This window comes from Melozone crissalis, unplaced genomic scaffold (genome assembly GCF_028551555.1).
Source record: "Melozone crissalis strain CALT ecotype California unplaced genomic scaffold, PUWL_Pcris_2 ptg000005l_1, whole genome shotgun sequence".
NCBI classification, from domain to species: Eukaryota; Metazoa; Chordata; class Aves; order Passeriformes; family Passerellidae; genus Melozone; species Melozone crissalis.
In genome coordinates, this window is record NW_026535783.1 from 46619919 (window position 1) to 46644356 (window position 24438).

At 37.2% G+C, this 24438-nt stretch overlaps 1 protein-coding gene across 2 annotated transcripts in view; it reads left to right on the forward strand.

Annotated features, from left to right (window-relative positions):
* The window catches only part of GLIS3 (GLIS family zinc finger 3), a 119462-nt gene that overhangs the window by 59445 nt on the left and 35579 nt on the right, over nt 1-24438 (forward strand). For both annotated transcript variants that reach the window (XM_054289031.1, XM_054289024.1), the window contains exons 3-4: nt 16018-16179; nt 17408-17518. In XM_054289031.1, the coding sequence (XP_054145006.1) occupies nt 16018-16179; nt 17408-17518 (273 nt within the window). The remainder of the gene's footprint in view (nt 1-16017; nt 16180-17407; nt 17519-24438) is intronic.

The window sequence follows — 24438 nt, forward strand, 5'->3', positions numbered from 1 at the left end:
CTTCTTTCACAGAGTTTTATTTCAGACTAAGTGACTTGCATCATCTTTTAACTAAAATGAAAACATCACAATGCTTCACTATCATCCATGTAGGTCATATACTGCCTTCAAGTGTTCCTACTCTTTAGCTGTTGAAGCTTTATTTTCTTATTCTACAAAATAATTAGTGGTGTTTATTAACCTCAAGTAATTTAGTTGGTACTGTTTCCACCTCTCTTGGTGTCAGAAGGGCATGCTGTGGCATATGGTCAGGATGCTTGGTGGGCTCTGATCAGTTGTTTACTTTCTTGTAATGCAAAGGCCTCTTTAGTCTGACACTTGTGCTGCTGTCAAAAGCAATGAGGGTCAGCAGTTGTGGTGACAAACTAGTTTTGACAAGCTTAATGACCCCAATGAAGAAAAGTCTGCAGCTTGGATAGCAACTGCAGGATAATTGGCTAGCTCAGCCAAACAAGAAGCATGTTAAAATCCCAGATCCTCTCTGGCAGGCCAATTACACCATTCAACAAGAGGTGGAAGGTTGCCATTAGCTTCTAAAGTGATACAAAAGCATCAGTAGGCTGTATTACAGTCAATTTAGTTTGCTATGATGGGATATCAGGAAACTGAAGGAAACAACAGCCTTTCAAACAGTGTTCATGCTATACATTGTAGACCAAAGACGAATCTTCATAATAGCCTTTAGACTTTTATGGACAATAGTACCTTGCAATGTTGCAGGTAAGTATGTGTATGTTGATTCAGCTAGATGCAAAAGACTTATTCAGGCTTTCCCTGGGTTTTCAGACTGTAGGACAAAGCAACCAAATTGAAGAAATTAAGTAATGTAGGTAGCAAATTACCAACTGGCATGCAGTTAATGGAGAGTGTTGATGTTTGATCTAAACATATCTTTTTATAAAGAGAACACAACCACTATAGGGACATAGCCACAACATCAGCATCTCATAATTACAGTGTATGCTGTTAATGAACATCAAAAGGTCACTGCTAGCAGAGCTAGCAAAAGTTATCAGATCTGCAGGCTTCTTATAAGTTAACACTAATGCAGGAAGGAAAAGAATCCATAGGGCCATCTTACCAGCAATATCATCATCACCAACATTCTTCTTCATTTCTGGGCTCTAGTTCCCCCTCTGAGCAGCAATATTGAAAGTAAATAGACGAACCCCTCACTTTCTCTACAAATTGTCAATTTTCTAGGGAATGCACAAGTTTCCAGTTCAGTGCACCCTCTTTGAGTTATCTTCAAGGTCTGAAACTCAATTGATCTTCAAAGATAAACCATTCCAGTTCAATGCTTTCTTAGTATATAAGATAGAAAAGGAAGAACAGGATATAGATATCACAGGTGTTTTCCACAGTTCTGCTGGTATGACTGGAGACAGGAACTGCTCAGTCCAGCATGATCCATCCTGAGCCTGCCCATTCACTTCAGCTTCTTGATTCTTCCAGATCTCTAAAACCATGTCAGTTTTCCCTCACTCTTCATTCCCTCCTTCCTACACACTCTTCTTGTTGTTACCTTCAGGTTGTTACCTGAAAATAATCAGGCCTCTCTATTTATGGAGTTATTAATTACAAATACTTATCAAATTTATCAATCCACTTAATATATTTGTAATATAAATACCAGATTTGCTTACCCTGCCTTTGGACATCTGTCTAGCAAGATGGTAACCTTTTCCATAGCGGTGTAAGCATAAACTTACTTTGAAACAGGAACTCCAAAGAGGTGAAGTGCAATAAAGCTCTTCTGCTGTGTTTTTAACTGATTTTCTGGCATACATCAACATGCACTTTTGGCACTGCACCTGATTAGAAAACGACCATAATCCAGGCTCAGAGTTAGTATTCTCTTTCAATTAGTTAATGTAAGCTTCATCCGCTATTCATTCCCAATTAGTTCTCATGTTGTGTATTTATCTATTTTTTTATCATCTGGCTTTCTGCTAATGGTACAAACAATTAAAATAGAAAATATGGTTTGTATTGACAGTTAAGAAAAACCAAGCACAATGACTTTGTTCAACAGTGCAAAAATGGCTCTGTTATCTGTTGTAGATTCTCTAAAATATCCTTTCACAATGGGAAAAGATTAATTCAAAGACTACTGAATGCTGTAATAATTCACAGAGAATGAGGTAAATGTTAAGTTGCCCTAGGGAAATACACATTAAGAAGAATGTAAAGTCCACAAGAAAGATGAGAAAAAAATTGCTTAACTTCACAAGGATAGTTACTTACTGAGTCATCCTTTTATTTTCCTTTGATGAATTTTGAAGCTTTTTTATCCTTGTTCTAAGAAAATTGCACAGCTCATCCCTTGTGCATCTGAATCTGCAGGTATTTGGATTTTGTGTTCTCTTTGGCTGTACTCACAAGCAATAAAACTTAGGCAGTCTAAAACGTCCTCTGGTTGTTCCACAACCAGTTGTGGTGTCAGACATAATACTTAAATGAATCAAGTCTAGTAACTCACTGATTGAACACTTCGCTTGAAAAAGGACATTTGTACTTACCCTTAGCAATTATGCCATGTCTACTGGTCTTATTTTTCTTCCTGGCCCTATTTGTGCATCTCATTCTTCTGCTTGGCCCTGCATGTTTTGGACTGGCTTCTCTCATCCTAGCTTTGGATTCATTCCCAAGGGAGTTTTGCTTCTGTAAACCCTTTGAGGCTTCCCCTGAAAATTATCAATTTCATGATAGGAACAAAATCATTACATGATATTAACAAAACCATTGCATTTATCAAGGCTTGTGATTATTCCACTGACACCCTACATTTATTGCTGAATTCCTGTATTCACTCTTTCTTGCCCTTCTTCTCTAATGATCACGTAAGGTTTATTATAGCTGAAACCTCAGTTACATGGTGAGAACCACTTCTGTGTAAGATGTGTAAGACCACATCCCTCAACTTTTTTATTAGCTTGTTCCTCAGCTTTTCCTGTATTAAATTTTTCATTGTTGAACAGCTTTTTTGGTTCAGCTGAGGGAACTATTTTGCATTTATCCCTCTCAGTCCCTCACCACAGCCGTTTTGTCACAGGGATTTTGTTTGCATAAGTCAGCATCTCAGTAGACGTGACTGAAATCCCCTGTTTCATGAGTGACTTAAACAAGTACAGGGATCCACATAGTTTTGCTTTACCTTGTCTTCTGGTTTTGGAAACTTGAATCTTTTTGTACCATCTGTGTGGCAGAAGAAATAACCCTGTAGTGAGTCAGAAAATACTGGCATTGGCATTTTCTTGAGCCAGAAGCTGTTGGCTGCTGAGCTCTTTAGAAAAAAAAACATATTGTGCCCTAACCATAGTTTTACAAGCAGCGAATGTGTGCCAGCAGCTCTGCAGGGCACAATTGGGCTCCAAGCCTTGCCTGTCTGTTCAGACTGTGTTCTGTGTACTCAGCCTTGCTCTGAACCCTGAGTCCTGCCCCTGGTAACCAGACACATCTGTTGATTTAGATATAGCCCTGCCTCCTTCCAAACCAAGGTCTAAGCCAAATATTTGTGCTCCCAGATTCTGCATCACATTGTTATCTCAGTCACCAGCCTTAACTCCCTGGGGACAGTCTGAGTGAAGTGGCTGCATTTGTCCTGAGCACAGCCATGGTCCAGCCAGGCTTGTGGCCTTACCCTGGCCAGGTCTTGCCCGCAACACAGTCCCAAATACCTTCACAGTGTGATTTCTGCTGACTCCAAGTGTTTTCCTCTATCTGCTGTGAGGCATGTGTGCAGGAGGTTCTGGTGCATGTAAATTGACTGGCAGGTGGTGCAGGATGTACTCAACTTGTTGGACCCAAGGGATGAGCTTTGCTGGTATTAAATGGAATGTCACAAGCTAGCCTAGCCATTACATGAAATTCATGGTACTTCATTTCTATTTTTTTTTTTGGGGGGGGGGGTGGTGTTTGTTTGGGTTTTTTTTTGTATGTTTTGTTTTTCTTTTTTTGTGTTGAGAGGGAGGAGGAAGAGGAGGAGCAGCAGCCTTGTTTTCTTTCCTGTTGTATGTACATACTGATTCTTTGCACTTGGGTACACTGCACCTAAAGGAGGAAAATAACATCTAAGGGTGTATATTTTCTTTTTTGGGCTGTTTTTACTGTCATGGGATCTCAGCAAAAATCTTTCTCAATTTGACAAGGCACAAACAGGCAAGAGGATTTAGCATCCTGGAAGGAAGATGGTGCCTATTTCTGCTATTGGCATTCCTTTAACTTATGTCTTTCCCATCAAGTTGTCTATTAAATCCTTTAATTTTAAATTCAAAACATAATATTTAGATTTTAGTAAATGCCAGTAAATGCTGCAAAGAAAGAGTAAACAGTAAGCAACATTTATACCTTGTCCAACCTTTAGTCTCTTCCATTGGTTTTCTTATCCCTAACTCATACCCATCAGTCAGTTCTGTTGGTTATTTCGAAAATTATTTTGCTTATGAAGCCACACCACACTGAAGAACTGCATTGCCAGTACATGAAGTCTTGTCACCCTCTTCTCATAGTCATGGCTTGTTTGCTTCATGTCCACATGGCCTTCTGTCTTGCCCTTTTGAATCTGGAGAGCTTGCTCACCAGGTGGGTTTCTGTAAGCTCTCCTAGCTCTCTTTCTAATGCACAGGCTTATAAAATGTGGGAGTGTTGTCTGAATAGTCATGAATTTTGAGATTTAGTTGCAGATATTCAAAAGCATATCTTCCACTGAACAAATTCAATGAAGCAAAAAAGCTTCTTTCTGCTTTTGTTCTTATTACACTTCCCAGCAGGGCAGAAGATTAAAGAATGCATACTCCAGATTTGAAAAGAATTTCTAATTTATGTTCTTTCTCAATAAAATACATGGCTTAATCCTTTCTTTAAAGCTTTATTTCTTTCTTTCTTTCTTGCCTTTTAACTAATTGAACAAACAGGCCCTAATTGAAAAAAAAAACTGAGAGTGTTAAGCAGTCAAGAGTAGAAAACAGTTACTGGTCTGAAAAGTGCATTTTAAATGTTGCTGGGAAATTTTATGTGATTTACTTGTGGGGCAAGAAATAAACCTCCTTGACTGTTTCCTATTGTGATGGACCCCTGCTGATTAAAATGCAAGCACTTTTGCCTCGTTTTCCACAGTTGTTTTTTCTGTGAGTGGTTTGTGTTTTGCCCTGAAAAGACAGCTGTGTAAGTAGCTCTGCTCAGAACAGGAGAAAGTGAGGATTTTAAATGTTGAATTGTATTATTGATTTCCCCTTTAGCGGGGGGCAAAGAGGGAAGAGGAGGTAAGGCTACATTGCTAAACAGCTCAAATACATTTCACTCTCATCTTTTGGTTGTTTGGTTTAAATTACCTATTACATATCAGTGCAGAGGCAAGTTCTTGATATGATTTTTAGACTAATTCAGCAGAATCCTGCTGTTAATGCCCTTAAAGGTGCTGCAGAGCAATTCAGCCAGCTACATTATGAGTTAAGGCTTTATAATTATCTTGGCTTATGACCTAAGGATTAAGAAACTACTTGTAATTCTACATTCCTTGCATATTTGGAATTCTCACTGACTTCAGTAAAAGTGGGGTATATTTAAGTAATGCAGAATTAGGACTTGGTTATTATGACAGAACTGTTTGAGTATGGGCTGACAGGAATGCAGCCGTGCTAAGGTTGTTTAAGAATTCACCTTTGCCCCATTTTAACTTGCTTAAGCTTCTGCTGAATAGTAGATCTTGTGGAGTTTTCTGGTCCAGATTTTTTCAGTAGCCATAGATACTAATCTGGATACTCTTCAGTAAAGCACCGATTAATCTGATCTAAAAGTAATGGAATTGTTTTAAAAAGTACTGGAATTCAGAAAATAAACATTAAAATGTGAATTTTCTTTACTTTCTAATTATTTAGCTTTGGGGTTCGTGGAGTGGCTTTTAGGTATTACAGAGCATGTTTTGATTAAGTATGCTTCCAAGTGTTCCAGTGAGTGCATGACAACTGTAACCCCAAATTAGCCATTTCAAGTACCAGAAAATGTTGAATATTTACTGATGTATATAGCCTTGAATGTATCTTCAGTGTGATTTACTTGCATACAAATAGTTAAAAGTATCACAAGGTAATATATTCTTGTTTGCTTCGTATGTGCAATTATCAGGATTAAAGCTTCTCTTAAATATCAGTGAGATGGCATTATCATGGTAGAGAGTAAGTATTAAGAAATAGAGGTAGAAGAAATAAATATGCTTCATGTCTCTTTTCCTTAAGGATAGAAATTTGAAATTAGGAATATAGTTAGAGGATAGCCAAGTAGTTCTTATAGCTATGTATACAAGTATACTAGATGGCCATAGCTATAAAGATTCACATGTTATATTTTAAGGGAAGAAAAACTGCTAAAAAGCAGTAAATTAGTAAAATTTTTAAATACTACCTATAAAGTTTTGGTCACCATGGCACATTTGTTATAAATCATAATTACTGGCAGAGCTTCTGCCAGAGTAACAGAAACAGTCCTTTCTCCATTATGAACTGAGTGGACCATGAATACACCATGAATTGAATAGTTTGAACTTATTAATTCCATAAGAAACATTCTAGAAACTCTATCTCTTTGTTGGAAAAGAGTTAAATAAATTTTGACATATGAAATCTGCGAAAATTCTGTCCCCTGATGAGGTTGTTATTGCATAATGGAGAATGTCAGACTTTTTGGTGCTTGAAATCAAACAGTGTGCTTCCCATGTATCCTTATGAAAGAGCATAGTTTGAGAGAGATGCTTCTCAAACCATTACATACTAGCACAGTTTAATCCTGTTATTTTCACTATTAAGTATTCTACTTATATGTGTAAAAATTTTGTTTATGTTGGAGGTTACATATGATTGAGCCAATTTGGCAGATGAAAATTGTGCAGCATGTATGTAAATATTGTAGTAAAAAGTAAGAGAATTGCCTTTTTAGTGTAGGGTTTTCTGCATTTTTTTAGTGAAACTGGAACTTCTGAATTCAAGTCCAGGTTTGGCCATGCAAATTTCCTTCTACTAATGATGCCTCTTCTTGTATACATTGTGCTTTTTGTCTCAGGCATGTCAAGCTGAACACTGCTTAATGTAAACAAGTAACACATTAAATTATGCCTCATGCTTTTGCTTTAACAAAACCACTTTAACCAGGCCCTTTATATTATATCAGTGTGAGTTTGCCAAAAGTGGAGCCAGTCAAGTTGCTTTTCTCCCAGCATAACAAAAGTACCTCATTTCTTTGCACATGAAGTTTGCATTTGCAGAGATGTTCCACTGTATCCTGACGTATTTTCTACTGTATCTTTGGCATGTTTGCATTTGAGTGCAAATGCTGCACTTGGGAACTATCAAATGGATCTCTTACTGCCCATTTTGCTCTTGACAGTGATCTAATGGTTTTTTTAATTAAAAAAAAAAAAACAAAAAACAACCCAAACTAAGAAAATTAAGGTTTGACTATTTAAATAATGAAGTTTACCAAGAGACCCTGTGCCAGATGGCAGCTGGCCTTGTGTACATTTTCTGGGACTAAAAAGAACCTCATACCCTGATTTGTAGAACACCATGTTGAAAGTTTTACAGTATCAACTGTGAGCTATGCACCATAAGTGAGAATTTACTGAGAACTGTCTTAGTGGTTTTCTGTGTATAGTATCCTTTATCTCTGAAAAAGTGGCAATTGGGTGTTAATATTTTCAAATAACTGTAAGAAAAAATACTTTGTTAGTGTCTGTAGAACAGCATGCATGTTTGTTTCAGTTTTTCAGTCCCAATATGAATGTTTATAAATAGGATAGGACAAGACGGGATGGAATGGAATACTCTTATTTCTATGATAGAAATAGATATTTGTATGATGTTTTTATTTATAGAAAACAAAATGAATCATATATGATAATCTTGACATGGAGTATGGTGAGGAAGAATCCTCAAAACTGTTTATTTCCCATTTCAACTTCCTGGTTTCAGAGCTTCCTGGTTACTTATTCCTTTTTTCCCTAGTGTGATAGAGATCCGATTTTAGTCCTTTGTGAAATTCACAAAGAGCAAATTCTAAACCAACAGAATCTTCTCAGCGAGAATGTGATTTACACTACCTCATCTCCATATTTGAAAGCCTATAGTCTCAATTTATAGTGTATCTCTGACATGAAATCCTGTAGAGAGCAGAACTACAGAAGTGAGAGGTAGCTACCTACCTGAAAGGAAATAGCTGGTTTTTTAGTCAACAAAAGGTTGTTTAGTTCTTGCATGTCTATAAAAAGGAAAAATTATTCAAATGCATAGGACTTCTCTGGGGTTTAATGATAGTAGTAGCTACCTTAGCAGTGAACAACTTTCAGTAGAGAAAGCTGCATGATTACAGATGATAGCTTCAGTTACTTGAGACTCAAAGACAGCCTTTTAGAAAAGCCAAAGAGGAAGAGAAGGAAAGGAGTAAAACAGGAGTAAAACCGGGGCAGGGTGGGGGGAAGAAAAAAGCAAGGACATTCTTCTAAAAGGAAGCAAAGAAAGAATTCCCAAAATGTTCATTTTTCCTCTAATAGTTTCCTCACCATATGGTTTTTGAATCAGTAGCAGCTGATGTATTCAGTAATAGTTCCTTTTGAAGAGACTTGTCATAATATTTACCCTCTCTACAGCAACAGAAATAGCTTCTGAGGCTGAAATGGCCATGCTTACTAAGACTGATGAAAACAAGAGACATTACCATGGTGAATGAATCTCTTGACACCATTCTTTCAGGGATAAATAACATTCATTGCACTGTGTTTCATTTCAACAGAGATATTTGTATCCTTGGGCACCTAGAAAATAAGGTTACATTGTGCCACAGATCTCTAGATCATGAAAAGTACGAAGACTTCGGGAGATCTGATATGAAAAGGAAAAAAAGAACATGCTACATTTATCAAAAACACAAGAATAAAAAAGCCATCTGTAAAGAAATAGTGTGGTAGGCAGTAACAGTTACTTACTCACATACCTCTTCTTCTTGCACTGCAATTTGATGCCATCCTTTGTCCACTGTCCTAACAGACCTGACATCAGAATACCGATCTCCCTGGAAAGGAGATTAAAAGTAAATTTTATTGAGACACTCAAGTAATCTGTCTATATACAGAAATAGTCAAGTGTGTGCAGTGTGACCAAAAAAGTGAGAATTGTTCAAAGGGAATGAAGAAACTAGCCTCTCATGTGCATCTGTCTGAAAAAGTAGCAGGATTCAGTTTCCCATGTGAACCAATCTGTAGATTTTTGGTCTGTACTGATATGTCCTCTTTTCCATTTATTTCATTGCCTGTATAGCAGCATGTGTCTCTTCTTAAAAATACCTAAAATGATGGATGCATTGGAAAACAGAAGTCAGATTAGGATAAATCAGGATATAGTCTATTAGTCTTATTCAAACCCTCCACACACACAAAAAAGCATTATGTACTGCTTAGTCAGAAGCTCTTAAAATGTGAGCCTTATACTTGTGTGCACTGACTAGTCCCATAAGTCTTACATCTGAATCTAATCGTATGAACTTCATTCTACATCTATTGAGTGTAATAAACCTTTTAAATTAAGATAGGAAGTACAACAAAGCTAAATGACAAATTACTTTAGATTTTGTCATGGTCTGTAATTATCTTTTGTTCACTTTTATATTTATGCATGTTGGATCATAAAATTTTAAGGAATCTACCAGAAAAACATGAAGTGAGGACATTGTGGTGAAGGGAACCTTTTATTTTTTTAAAAGGAATGAAAAAGTGAGGAATTACCTATGGACCAAATTGTCATGGAAAGACTGGGTAAAGAAATATCTCCCATAATCTGTGTAACACATATAAACATAATCTGTCATTATTTACTGGAACAATAAATTCCAAGACATCGAATAATTACATAAGTCTAACGATAAAAGCAAAAATAAACGCCAGGCTTTGCATAGTTTTGAGGAAAATATATGACTTTATATAAGCTAGTGCATTCACCAAAGCATTCAGACACCACATTAATGTTGTAACACACCAGTGTGCACTAAGGTAAAGTGCTGCTCTGAATGCTACATTTTCCCCCATTTAAACACTTCAAGGGTTAAAAGCACAATACTCACTTTGCTTTAGATGAACCTGGGCCTTTAAATCTCAGCTGTGGCTGCAGCCTCCTTGTCAGTGAGTGCCTGATGTCAGCAGTTTGAATGATGTCTGACACTAATTATGTGCCATTCACAAGATTGCTAGGCTGGAGAGTCTAGGGGTATAAAAAGCTATTTAAAAGCTTTTCACATGAGGTCTTACTCTCATTTTTTTGGAAACATTTCTTTTGCAGAGCAGCGCCCTGCTAATACCGTTGAGGAAGGAAAATGGTTACAAGACTATTAATTAATGCTTGAAATGCATTGTTTTTGTTTGAAAGCCATATAAGGAACAGCTTTTACATCTGTTTTTGTGATAAATACAAAACTGTGGAGAGATACCTTGTCCTTGTCATACCACCTGCCTTGGTGCTGACACAGAAGAACCTATATGGTCAGCATTTCAAAGCATTGAAAATTAAGTGGCAGATGGACATTGTTAAATAATTAATATGCGTTTTAGCTGCTAATGAATCTTAGATAATGCTGCATGGCTTTGAATAATTCAAAGATTTGTTTTGGGACCTTATGTATACACAACTCTAGATTTATTTTTTCCTAGACAGTTTTTAAGAATACCATTCCTTCCATTTGCACATACGCATTCATGTATGACAGCATTTCCTGAAATCTAGGAATGGCTTATATTTTTATTAAGATATCTCCCTTCAAAGTTTAAGATTTAAAACTTCTGCTTGTCATGCTTATGGTCAGTTTATGAATATTACAAAAGTAAGCAAGTCAAGCAGCTTGTCAAGCCAATCTCAGTGATTTGCTTGCAAACCAGGTATGGATCAATACATTATATGAGTCAGTACAGTGTTCTGGGGTGGGTGTCCCTCTCTTCTTCCAAGTAACAAATACTAGGATGAAAGAAAATAACTTCCAAGCTGTGCAAGAGAAGGATTAGATTGGATATTAGCAAAAAATTCTTCACTGAAAAAGTTGTCAAGCATTGGAAGAGACTGCTCAGGTCAGTGGCAGAGTCACCATCCCTGGAGATAATAAGACTTGTAGATGTGGTGCTTGGTGACGTGGTTTAGTTGTGGACTTGGCAGTGCTGGGGTAATGGCTGGACTCGATCTGAAGGGTCTTTTCCAACCTGAAAAAATCCACAGTTCTATGACTTTAAGTTTTTTATATTAAATTTCATTGGAAGGGCACATACTAGATGAAGAGTACTTCACTTGTTCTCAGAATAGTGGTCCTAAGTAGTTGAACAAAGTTTGTACTTTTAACAGGGACTAGTAGAGCTACAGATACCTTTTAAAATCAGCGAGGAATTTCTCCCCTCTGATATGTATCTTAGTTTCTGGCTGCACATTTTTCTTCTCATTTTGCATCATGAAAGGTTCCCCATCACTGAACTGGTGACTAAGCCAAATGAGCTGGTATTTCCCAACTCTGGGCATGCATTTGAACCACTTGGTTAATATGGCCTCTTAGGGTTGGGTTGATTTCCCCCAAGCCAGGTTGGCAGAGATTTGAAGAGTTCTTCACTGCTCCATCAAGCTTGTGCCATATCAAACTTTCTGAGGTCATTTGGATGTGTCTCATGTGTTTCCCTATACCAGAGCCTTTCGAAGGGGCTCTCAGTCTCTTTTGCTTCTTGGCTGAGACATGTATTCAGTTTTGCTGAAGAAAAAATAAATTCTGTCCCTGAAGTATCTAGGTTTGCTACTGAGATTTTGTGTGGACAATAGCTAGCTCCTGTACACAGAAAGCCAGCTGCTGCAATTTAATGGTTATAGGCAGACTAATGTTTAGCAAAGTCAAATTTCGAAAAGGAAAACCATCCCTCTCCCAGTAAGCTTAGAGACAGACCAGATGAGGAACATGTAATTAAATGTATTCATTGTAATATCCCATAAATATTTTCTCACACATGACAATGGAGAAGAGAAATGCTGATTCTTCAAAAAATAAAAGATGATCCTTTACCACAAACAGCGATGCTTAGAAATATTTGCTGATCACTGTATAACTGTTTCAGATGAAGAAAGATATTAAAAGCCAAAACTTGAGGAGAGTAACATTATATTGTATACTGGATTAAATATTTCTGTAAAATGAAGTATTGTTCAGGTGTCAGTATTTCTAAAAGTAATTAATTTCCTTTCATTTTTTAGAAGTTTGGGATCAATTTTGAAGGAGGTCTGAGAAAGCATTGTGTATAGGGAGAAAGTAAATACTTTTGATATGTGTAAGAGAAGGTTAAATTACTTGATAACAGAAAATACCTTGAATAAAAAAAAGTTACTTTTTACATTGCTTATAATGTTAATACAGCAGAAGAATGACAAAAGAAAATACACTGCCTGGGTGCTTAAGCAAAACCTATTCAGATAGGAAAACATGAATATATTTAATACCTGATATTATTAGATACTGGATTAAGAAGAAGCTATGTTGGCTGTGTTTCACTTTTATATGAAGGCTGCGTACTTTTCACAAATGGATCAGAGCTCAGACAGATGTCTGCCAGAACAAGTTCTTCAATCCTTGCTATACTAGTGATCAACTGGGATAATCAGAACAGTTCCTTTTGCAGAGAAAACAAACTCATTTCTTTGTCACTTGGCCACTATCTGCTACTGAAGTACTCACACAGGCATTACCATGCTGTTCTGTAGTTCACGAGTCTAAATGTATTACGTGAAATCCAGTAAGGGCTCAGAAATGCATGGTGCATCCAGCAGGGCTTTTTGTGTTGCACAGATTATTTTATATAACCTATGAAATTATATTGTCATTTTACAGGAGGGTTGCTTGATATGCTGAACATCGTCTCTGTGTGAACAGGGATGAGCAGTGCACTCTTGAGAACATGAATGTTTTAAAGTCATAAAACTATGGGGTTTTTTCTGTTGATATGCTTTACCTTTCCCTTTAAATATATTGTTTCTTGCTTTTCATAATTGTCCTTATAAAAGGAGAAAGTAAACATTAACATATTTTAAAAAGGACTTTGGGAAGTACAGAGAGGAATTTTCCATATGAGCAACTTAATGGTTTCAATTTGCATGCAGCAGTAAAAAATAGAAGCTCAGTAACTGATTTCTGTATTGCAGTTTAGGAAAACATTGCACAATTAATTTCACGTAAGATTTGCAAAAATATCTGGTTTAATCAGGATATGTTTGGGACTGTTAAACAGATTCAGAATGCTAAGGTATGCCATATACTTAAGTGACTACAGCAGTTAATACCTTAGAAAACTATGAGTTCCATTTCCAAAACATTTATCAACTACCTGACTTTTTTTCCCCCATAAGTGATCCTGTCTTGTCTGCTATACTTTCTCTGAAATATTTTTATCAGGATAGAGAGTATGTTCTGTGTTGTTGAGAAGAATATCTTTTCATTCCTTTTATCTTAAGTATCCAAGGCTTTAAGAAATTTGATTTATAGTAGAAACAATCATTAACTTTTGAGTAAGGATGGTTGTCTTAAATAATACAGGCTTGTAGATTGTTTTGCTAGAATGACCTTTCCAGCAATACACATCTATATATTGCCTGGTGAATATGCCAGACAGTAATTTAAGGCTGTGGGGGGGAAGAGAGAACTATCCTTTCTTCCAATATATACTGAGCAATGCAGAAGTCTTCAGAAATAATTCTTAAATTTGTATGTTAAGATTCCCCAGTTCTGGTTACTTAAACATTTCTGCCCATCTAAAATTAATGGTAATTTTACAGCCGTATAAACAACATGTAAATGTTTAAATTCATTTACATACTTGAAAATTCAAAGTTTAATAACCTGCAAAATAAACAAAACAGAATCATGCTTCTACAACTTGTTCATTGCTCCGAGTTATACCCTATAAAATTACTGACTTCTTGAGAAACTACAATTATTCTCATGTACAGCATAGTTACAGTCATTAGAATATATGGTTGTTCTTTCATGATGTTAATTCAAAATAATAACTTGTCTGTATAAGGTAGGCTAATCAGCAGATTTCTTTCTCATTTTAACAGATGTGCTCTTGAATTATTTTGGTTCTTGAAGGTCATTTTTTGAAGGCTCAGAACTGAAAGAGTACAATTTTATTAGATGTTAGGAAGAGATTTACCGTGAGACACTGGCACGGGTTGCCCAGAGAAGTTGTCTCAGCCCTGGAAGCATTCAAGCCAAGGCTGGATGGAGCATTGAGCAGCCTGTTCTAACAGGGCTGCCTGCTCCTGGCGGAGGGGGTGGAACTAAATGATCATTAGGATCCTTTCCAACCCAAACCATTCTATAATTGCGTCGCTTTTGGGATTAATTTCACAAAATTTCATGTTTTTATGCCATCTCCACTCTTTACTTTTTCCTAGAAAAAAAGTGATATTTTTATCAAGGCAATTTTAAGATATATTGGTGTATTTTATTTTTTTTTATCCTGTAATATTTTCTAAAAACATATCCTTAAATGTAAAAATATTTTTCCTGTTGCAACAATGTTTTGTATGCATGCTAAAGCTCTGTAAACATAAAGGTGACACTATTTAAAAGCATAAATTAATTTCCAGTGATCAAAACTGGATAATCTGAAAAGCACTGGTTTGTTTTGGATAAAGGGATGGAATATAAATAAAAAGTTTCATGGGTCGAGACATTTTCTGAAGTGCATGTGTAGGAAGGATAAATTGCAATTATGGTGTAGCAGGCGTGGTTCATCCTCTGTATCAAGCTTTAATTTCTTAAGCCTAATTTTAATAGTGCTGGTTTATAGGTAATGTGTTCTACTTTATTCTTCGAACTTGTAATGCTTTTTTGCAGTAATCCAAAAGATGTGCTTAAAATTAAGTGATCTAAATTTTTTTCCTCTTTTTTTTGAGGATGTTAGAGATTTGTGAGAAAAGCATGCTAATTATCACTAGAATTATGTCTGTTTTCCTACTTGTGCTTTTGTAAACGCACATGCGCTCCATAATTTATTATAAAATTTAGTTGTGTCATTCTGGCACCAGTGAAAAGTGGCCTGTTTCTTTTTAAGTGAAGAAAATTAATAGGTAGTGAAATGAAAGAAATTTTTGTTTTAGCTTTAGAAACATCTCTACTACAGGATTATTATTTTTGCAAGCATGCAAGAACCTCAAACTAGCAGTTTGTTATGCATCAGAAGCTTTAAATGTTGCATAGTGAGATATGCAACAACTGAAACTAATGAGATTAATTGATCTTGACTGATAGAATTTCAGAAAGCCTATACTTCTGATATTCATTAATGTTTAGGTCTAATTGAAATCAAGTGTCTATAAAAATGCTGGTGTCAAATAGAACAGGTCTTTAAGTTTCCCTTGGGTTACAGTATACCATGAGAACATGATAGATGAAAAGCTTGTTTTCTATTCATATAAACATAGATTTCTCCACAGATGCAGTACTTGATTAGGTATAGAAGTACTGTGCCCCATGGTTATTGGTTCCCCACAGGAATTACATCCTATTTTTACAGGCTTGCAGTATTTTTAGTGTGTCATTCATTTACTCATGGCAGAAAGTAAAAATACATTTCAGAAATCATTTCACTTTTTACATCACCATGAGCAAGGCAGAGCAGACTGAGATTTCCCTGCACATCCTTGCAGGCTGGGCTGGTACTGAGTGATGCCTCTGTTAGGCGGAGTTGCTAATATCCAGAGAAGCCTGGAGCTGAGACAGGGGTAGCTAGCAGAAGTCTTGAGAACCTCACCTTTGGGTCTCAGTGTGTCATCTGCAAAATGTGGGACATACTCTCCTAATTCAGCCACATCCAAGGAGAATAGCAACACCCACACTGGGAAGCCAAGCCCTGCAGAGCTACCCAGCCATAGCTAGGTCTCTTCTTCCTGTTCAGTGTTTGCTGTTGCAGTTTACTGTGTGTGCTTTCCTTTCAAATAATTTCTTTCTCTTTTCTAGTTTGAGGGTTGCAAGAAAGCCTTTTCCAGACTAGAAAATCTCAAGATCCACTTAAGGAGCCATACGGGTGAGAAGCCGTACCTTTGCCAGCATCCTGGCTGCCAGAAGGCGTTCAGCAACTCCAGCGACCGTGCCAAGCACCAGAGGACACACTTGGACACTGTAAGGACACAGAAGTCCCATTGCAGCCCTCTGAGCAGTACAGAACATCTGCTTCTTTCCTCCAGCTTGGTGACAGCAGGTAGCCCATAACCTTAGAGGCAGGAGGGTGGACAGAATGATGAGGCTGTTGGAGCTGCCTCAGAGGTGACCCAGCATGCAAGAGGATGGACCCAGGCTGGTTGATAAAAAGACCACAGGTTCCATGGTCTTTGCTGCAGGTAGAAGCAGTAGCTTTCTCCCACTTAGCTGATCTTTAGGGAAACTGAAGCCGTCTGCAATATAAGGTGCTTTTCTGTGGTGAAAAGTTAAGGGTGGGGCATGTACCAGAAAGTCAAGAGAGATAGAATTATTTTGTAAATTTAAAAATTTTTGTGCCAACAGATTGTCCCTTGTAAATTTGAGTGATGGCAGAGATTTGTTTTAAAACCTCTGTTTCAGAAAAGAAATTTTGTGTTTTCTCAGAGACAGTTTCCCAAGGTCTGAAGTCCAGAAACACGATTAAAACAATGTATTGTGAACCTACAAGTCTTCAGGCAAGACAGACAGCTTAGAACAGGCAATATGAGATATTTATATGAGTTAGATTTATTGGGCATTCTTTTAAGAAAACTATAAAGATATTACAGGGAATTTTATAGGTATTTTTCTAAAATGAAGTATTATTAGAAAATGCGAGCTGATGGAGTTGGCCAGTACTTCACATTAAAATGGGGGTTTTTTGTGTAATACTTTTGAAACTTCAGTATTCAGTGCTTGCTTGGGGTTTTGCTTGCCTTCTTTGTAATATAGAAAAACTAACACTTTTTCTTGTTCTCTTTTTCTGAAGCGGATCCTTCTATAATCCTAAACAGTCTTTCCGGGCCTTTACTGCAGTTTCTTTACCTGATTCACTAAAGACTGTAATTTCTGATTAAGTCAAAGATTGCTCTGAGGGTGGAAAAATTGTAAGTATATCTAGCAATATTTGTTGTACTACTAAGAAAAGAAAGGTAATCATGAAAGGTGTTGTAATGAAAACTTTCCTTTTGTTTGTCTTCCTTTAAAGCTTTACTTCATCTTTTCCTTTTCTAACAAATTGTGAAGCTTTCTGCATGTAATAATCTACAATGTTTTTGTTCTGTAGTAATGTGGTTTGTAGCATCCCAAGGCTCAAAAATTATTCTCTTGAGTTAAAATAATCTGTGATATAGCAGTAACTTTATCATTTTTTCCTTTTTTTTTTATTTAGAAACCTTATGCATGTGAGATTCCAGGATGTACTAAGCGATACACAGATCCAAGTTCCCTCAGAAAACATGTGAAAGCCCATTCTTCCAAAGATCAACAAGTCAGGAAAAAGGTGATTTTTCTGCTGTCTTGACCAGTGTAAAGTTTATGTGAAGAAATCAGTTATAATATTAGATGTTTCAATGCATCTTCAAGTACTTGGGTTGATTTCAAGCTTTAAATGATAAAAAAGAGCAAATAGATTGATGTGGTTTGTATGTAGATAATTTCATCTCTGACTTAATGGTTTAATGCTTTATGTTTTCTGCTATAGTTGTTAATCACTTAACAAACGCAACAAGGCAAGTAAAAATAATTTTTGCAAGCAATAATTCTTGGTTTCAAATTCTGCCACTTGGTAAATACACAGTATTACAAAATACTGGCCAGTCTCAGATGGAAGGATGGATTTTGAGGGCAGTATGTGGGACTAAGCTCTAAATTTTATTTCATTATTCCAGATACTTCCAACACTTCCAAGATATTTCACAATGCTGATTCCCTGTGGATGTCAAGTCCATGAGTCATCAACTGTTTATGTGTATAAGTGCATTTCTAAAGAGCTGAGTTGCTACCTAAGGAAATTTTTTTTGAGCATTTTCATCATAGCTCCTATTAATCACTGACATAATGTTTACAAGGTACAACATAGCTAGTTACTGGACCTTTGTAAAGTTATAATTACTAACTAACATTATGCTTTTGGTATTTGAAATATTTCCTGACAGTAATAATTATGAAAAATAAGAACAACCAACCTTTTAATGAAGAATTATTTATTTATGGATTTAATAAAAGTGGAAATTGGCTTATGCCAAAAAGGTAATTATGAAAATGTGAATTCATCAAAAGCAACCCTAAAAATAACCATAAAAATTCCATGGTGATAAGGGCGCAGTGGACTAACACTTCAAGCCCTAGGGATCTTTTCTGTTGAAAAGAATGAAACCCTTTGCTGTCACACCCCGTTAGTCATGGATTCCTTTAATATATCGTGCCTGACTGGTTTTAATCCTCTCTTTAACCTCCCCCTGCATACCAAGTGACAGGATTGTGTCATCTTAAGTTGCTGACTCTCCAAGACCGTACCTGTAAATGTATCTTTGATGTTGCCTAGACTTAAATAGCAGCATGAAGTATATTTGTAAGAGTGGGATCTTATGTGCTGTGCTGATGCTTACACTGAGTCTTCACCCTGGATTCTGTAGATGTTTCTTCAAAGATTTGACTCTTTCCTTGGCTCTCTAATATGGGATTATGCAATGGTATATAGGTAAATTTCCATCTCTGAATAATTTTAAGCAACTTGTGTTGATGTGTGTCTATGACTTACCATACAAGGCAAAATTCTTTTTCTGGAAATCTGTAATGCAGCCACTATTCCCCTTCACTTCCCAACTGTTAGTTATCCGCTAAATATATTTAACTGGGAATCTCACCAGGTAATGGCATGAAATCCAATATACCACGAAGATCCCAGCACAAATGGATTTATTAAAAGTAATTTATTGGGTAGTACAATAAAATTTCATTTACTCTTCAAAGGAAAGCAGAGCCATGCAAGAGTAAAGATAGTCATGCCCACTTTAATCCCCTTTGTGTATTTTAAAAAATTATTCATAAAAATTAGGGCAAACATCTACACAAATACCATGCAAATATCTAGGAATAGATGCCGAAAATGTTTAGTAAAACATTTTAGGTATAATCTCTATGCATCATAATATTCTGTCATTTTAAAATATTTTGGTGGGGTAAAAAGCAGAGTTTGCTATCATATTTTTGAAAGGAAAAATTGCTGACTCTGCCAGGATTTCATCTTTTCATTGGGAAGATAGATGAGATTTCATCTAAGGCAGGAAGTTTCTAGGAAAGAAAGCTAGACAGTTCCCAAAATGAGAGATTAAAGTGATGCTGAGAGGAATGTTAATGTACAACATGCCCCTCAACTACAATTACTTTTGAAATGTGTTCTCTTTTTAATCTTGTTCTCATTTCAGCTTTGAAAGGACAACAATTTACAAGATTTTTTGTAAGCTGGCTAGACAAGTAAGCCTATTTTCAGTGGCTATACTTTTTCGATTTCAGTAAAGCACAAATGTCTTTCATCTGTGAACTGATGGTACTGTATTGAAAATGAAGAATCCATAGCTCTTTTAGTTTGTAAGTCTTTTTATTGAAGGTAATGAAAATGAAATTATGGAACATTGTGATACCACAGCTGCTGGATAGAAGCTTTCTAACATGGTTTTGAGTATTAATGAGCAGGCATCCTTTACTGCAGTTGCTGGACACTTGGAGGATCCTGTCTCCAATTGAATGCCCGAGTGTTGGGTAAACAGGGTGTTTGTCATACAGAAATGGTCACATATTCATTAGCTTTCCCCCCTTACTGGATGTATATGTTTTACTTCATTTTACATGGTCTCATCTCTTATCAAAAGTCCTCATAGGTTCCTTGGGGTCTGTCTTCAATTCCCATGTCCTCTTGGACATGAGACATGGGTTGTTCCTCAGCCCCCATTTTTGACTTAGTGCAATATAATTTTTTTCATAACTTCAGCTTTGTTAGCCTTGCAGAGCTGAGCTGGCATCCTGCTTGTGTTTTGCTTGGTTTCTATTTGTGAAGTTGCATCCTTTATCTGTTTCTCCAAGGCTGTGCTGTTCTGTTCTTCTGTCCTTGATAAGAGTAAAATGTTATTCTTTTCTACGCAAATCATTAGAATAATTTTACTCATGATCTTGTCCATATTGTCATTAACAAAATTCAGATCCCATGCTGCTGAATCACATAAGCACAGGTTGGAGGGGGTCACAGTGGTCATCTGGTCCAACCTCCCTGCTCTGTCATCCCAGAGCACACTGCACAGGATTGTGTGAGACAGTTCTTGAATATCCCCAACGAGGGAGACTCCTTGGCTTCTCTGGGCAACCTGTCCCAGTGCTCAGTCACACTCACACTGAAGAAGTTCTTCCTGGCGTTCCTGGTGTGGTATTCCCTGTGCATCAGTTTCTGCCTGTTGCCTCTTGTCCTATCGTGTGGCACTGGTGAGAAAAGCCTCTGACACCCTCCCCTCAGAGACATACAGGTGTTGAAGAGATCCCCTCTCAGTCATCTCTTCTCAAGGTGAACAGGCCCATCTCCCTCAGCCTTCTTTGTAAGAGACACCCAGGGGTTTGCAGCCTGTATAGAAGGTCAATACCACTGTTAGGGTCTTCATGAAGATCTGTTTGTTGTGTAAGATAGCACTCAGCCTTGTACAAGTATGGGATCGGTGTCTTTTCCATTCAAGTATTCCAGGAAAAGGAATTTGCTACTTCTGTAGCAGTCGGGCTGAGGAAATCTGTGTTTGTAACTCTAATGAAAATATTTGATTCACTTTCAAATACTGAAGTGCAATTCCCACAGGGAATGGAATGGAATGGAATGGAATGGAATGGAATGGAATGGAATGGAATGGACTCTCCACTGGCTTTGTAGATCTTGTCATGAATATTTGCAATGTCCATTGCCTTTCTTAAAGGTTTTCTCTTTAAAAAGTGCATTTTCAAACAGATAAGAGATAATTTAAAAAAGGACAAAAAGTTCTGAATTTGTGCAGCTGTTAGAGATAAGATCAATTTAGTAACATTGACCTTCTCAAGTGATTAATGCAGTGGCTATGCTTTTGGATAGTTTTATCTATACCAGTGAATAACTGTTGTCATATATAACAGTACTTAAAGACTATCTGTCCTGCCAAAAAAAACCCCCTGAAACTGACAGATTTAAAAGATTGTTTCTTTGAAATTAAAAGAAGGTGAAATAATTAAAGGTACTACTGGTTAGCTCAATGTTTGTGAAAAAAGGAAGAGATAATTTGAACAGTTGACATAAACAAGACCAGCTAAAGGGAATGCAAAAGTCTTAGTCTGAACTTTGAATTGAAGGATGATTTATACCAAATAATTTCCTTATTCGGCTGACCAGCTTGTGATTTCTTGGCAGTTCTAAGTGACCAGATCATGTCTTGGTGCTTTTATTTAAATTATCTATGGGTCAGATATATTACTTAGACAAGCTTTGAACCCTTTGAATGCTTACCTGACAACTGTCCCTAAAAGTTGTCTGTCCTGTAAACCTGTACCATCTTAGATCATTTAAATGGGTCTGGAGAAACCCACACAAGGATTCAACTGACCAGATAGGTTAACGCCTCAGCAGATACTCAGTGATACTCCTACGTCACTACTTAGTTTCAGCCTAACACAGGAATTATGTTTATTTTTCTGGGACAAAAATGTTTGTACTCTCTCTGCCAGAAATAAAATATCGTAGAGGCATGGCTTCAGGAAAGGCAGTCAGAAGGATATTTCTGAAAATTATTCAGACATGATCAAGATTTTTACAAATTGTAGTTTACATGGTACATGTACCAAATCACTAAGGAATGGAGGGAATGGTGAGACTGAAGGAGATAAGAGCTATGTGCAGGGCTTCCAGATTGATTTCTTTCTTCCTGGCAATCTTTCTTTTTCTCACACATTGGTCAGTAAATGTAAAATGATATCTGAACAGACACTCTTGAGAAGTTAGCAAAGCATTATCCCAATCACAAATCAAGATGGATGCTACCATCATTTGTTCCTATGATATCTGACTGGAAGGAAGTTTCTTCAGGTGTTATTTTGCTGTGCAAGAATAAAGCACAGAAGGCAATCAGGATTTCTCTAATCCTGGTGCTATTTATGCATGATTTCTTCCCTGTTGCATTTATTGCACTTCCAAGATTGATGGGCTAGCAATGGTAGGAAGTTTTCAGAATACTATTCCTGATTACAATAAGAAAAACGGTGATAGACTGCACTGCTGAGATGAAGCAGGCAGTATGACACCTCAGCCATCTCCACTTCTGCTTCACACTGTGGTAGAGGCCAGCAGTAGAGCAGACAGTCCATACTAGGTGTGGAGCACACTCAAACCAATGGGATAAGGATTTAAATCATCTGGCCAAAGCAACTACTGGCATTCCCTTTCCGAGTGGTCTCTGCTGAGCTTGATGAGGGTTCCCATCTGAACTGAGGGGGCTTTACACCTTGCTTGTAAAGATGTTATAGATATTCCTCTTCTCTCACTGTGCAACCTCCATATTAGCAAAAAGGGAATATAAAATGCTCACCTTTAAAAGAAGATCTTAGTAATTGAATTCTTCTGAAGCCTAGTTATATTCCTTTTCTAAAAGTTCACTTCTTCTCTCTTAGAGCCCTGTAACACATAATGTATATAGAATATAGAATGGTTTGGCTTGGAAGGGGCCTTAAAGAAGATCTAATTTCAGTGCCCTTGCCATGGGCAGGGACACTTCCCTCTAGACCAGGTTGCTCAAAGCCCCATCCAGCGTGGTCTTGAACTCTTCCAGGAATGGGGTGTCTACAGCTTCTCTGGGCAACCTATCCCAATGTCTCACCACCCTCACAATAAAGAATTTCTCCCTGACATTTAGTTTAAACCTACTTTCTTTCAGTTTTAAGCCAGTCACCCTTGCCTATCAGTACAGTTCCTGAAAGAGTGTTCCTCTCCAGCCTCCCTGTAGGCCCCCTTCAGTTACTGGAAAGCTATGAACTCTCCTCTCCTCTCCTCTCCTCTCCTCTCCTCTCCTCTCCTCTCCTCTCCTCTCCTCTCCTCTCCTCTCCTCTCCTCTCCCTGTCTTTGTAGGAGAGGTTCTCCTATCCTCTGATGAAATTTGCGGCTTCCTCTGCACTCAGTCTAATAGCCTTACCTGCTTTCAGTGCTGGGAGCCCAGAGCTGATGCAGCCCTGCAGGTGGGGTCTCAGCAGAGCAGGGCAGAGGGGCAGAATCCCCTCCCTGCCCTGCTGCCCACCCTGCTCTGGATGCAGCCCAGGACACGTGTGGCTCTCTGGGCTGTGAGCACACAATAGGAGATCATGTTGAGTTTTTGTCAATCGTCACCACCAAGTCCTTTTCCACAGGGCTGCTCTCAAACACTTCTCAGCCCAGCCTGTAGTATGCTATATAAACCTGTCCACCTTAAAATGGAAACAAGAAATCAGAAAAAACCCAATTGTTTTAAGACATGATTTTCTCCTATTGAACAATATTTCTCTGGAACTAAGACATAGAGGTGTTTTCAAAAGGTTAACACGGGAATTTCTATTTGGTTTTGAGAGAATTTCTGGCTTTCTATTATGGGTTATGTCAGCAATTATATTATTCAAAATAAAACAGACCTCTTTGCCTCTTACAGAGCTGCATACTCATGATAGCCTATTTTTTAATTCTTTTACAATACAGTAGAAACAGGGTTTTTATTGTGAATACATATTGATTTTACCGCACAAGTGATGGACCTACCAGTTTGCTTAAAGATTCTGGAAAAAACCAAAATTTTATACTAGCCTTTAGATTTTGTGAATTACACAAGAAGAAAACAGTATCTGGGGATTTTTTTTATTTAGCTAGTATATTTTTTTGGTTAATTTAATGACAGCTTTACAGCTTTTTCTTTCCTTTCTGTCTCAGTATTTGAACTAAGCTTTTTTGCAACTCAAGAAACACAGTGCTTATTGTGTTTCTTACATGAATGAAATTATTTTTTAAAATATTTTTCTAACTCAGAATGTTTAATTGATGAGGAATGTGGGAGCCAAGGAGGGTTAGAGCATTACACCACTGGTGTTTCAGGTCATTCAGGCACTAAGCTAATTACCAGTGACAGTTTCCATTATATGACTATATTAATCTGGAAGAGCTGCTCTTTCAGTGTTTGTGAACACCTTCCTCATGGGGAGCAAACATACTACCGTATGAGATAAGTGGCTTCTGGTCTTTCAGTTTTTGCTTGGCCTTATTCAGACTCTTTGTTCAGATTTCACTGTTTAAACTGCAAACAGGAGAATGGGTTGAAAGAGAAGCAAACCTATTTTCTTGCTTTGAGAGCAGTTGAAAATAAGGATATTTTCCCTCATTTGTTCTCTATGACGTCCACTTAAAAG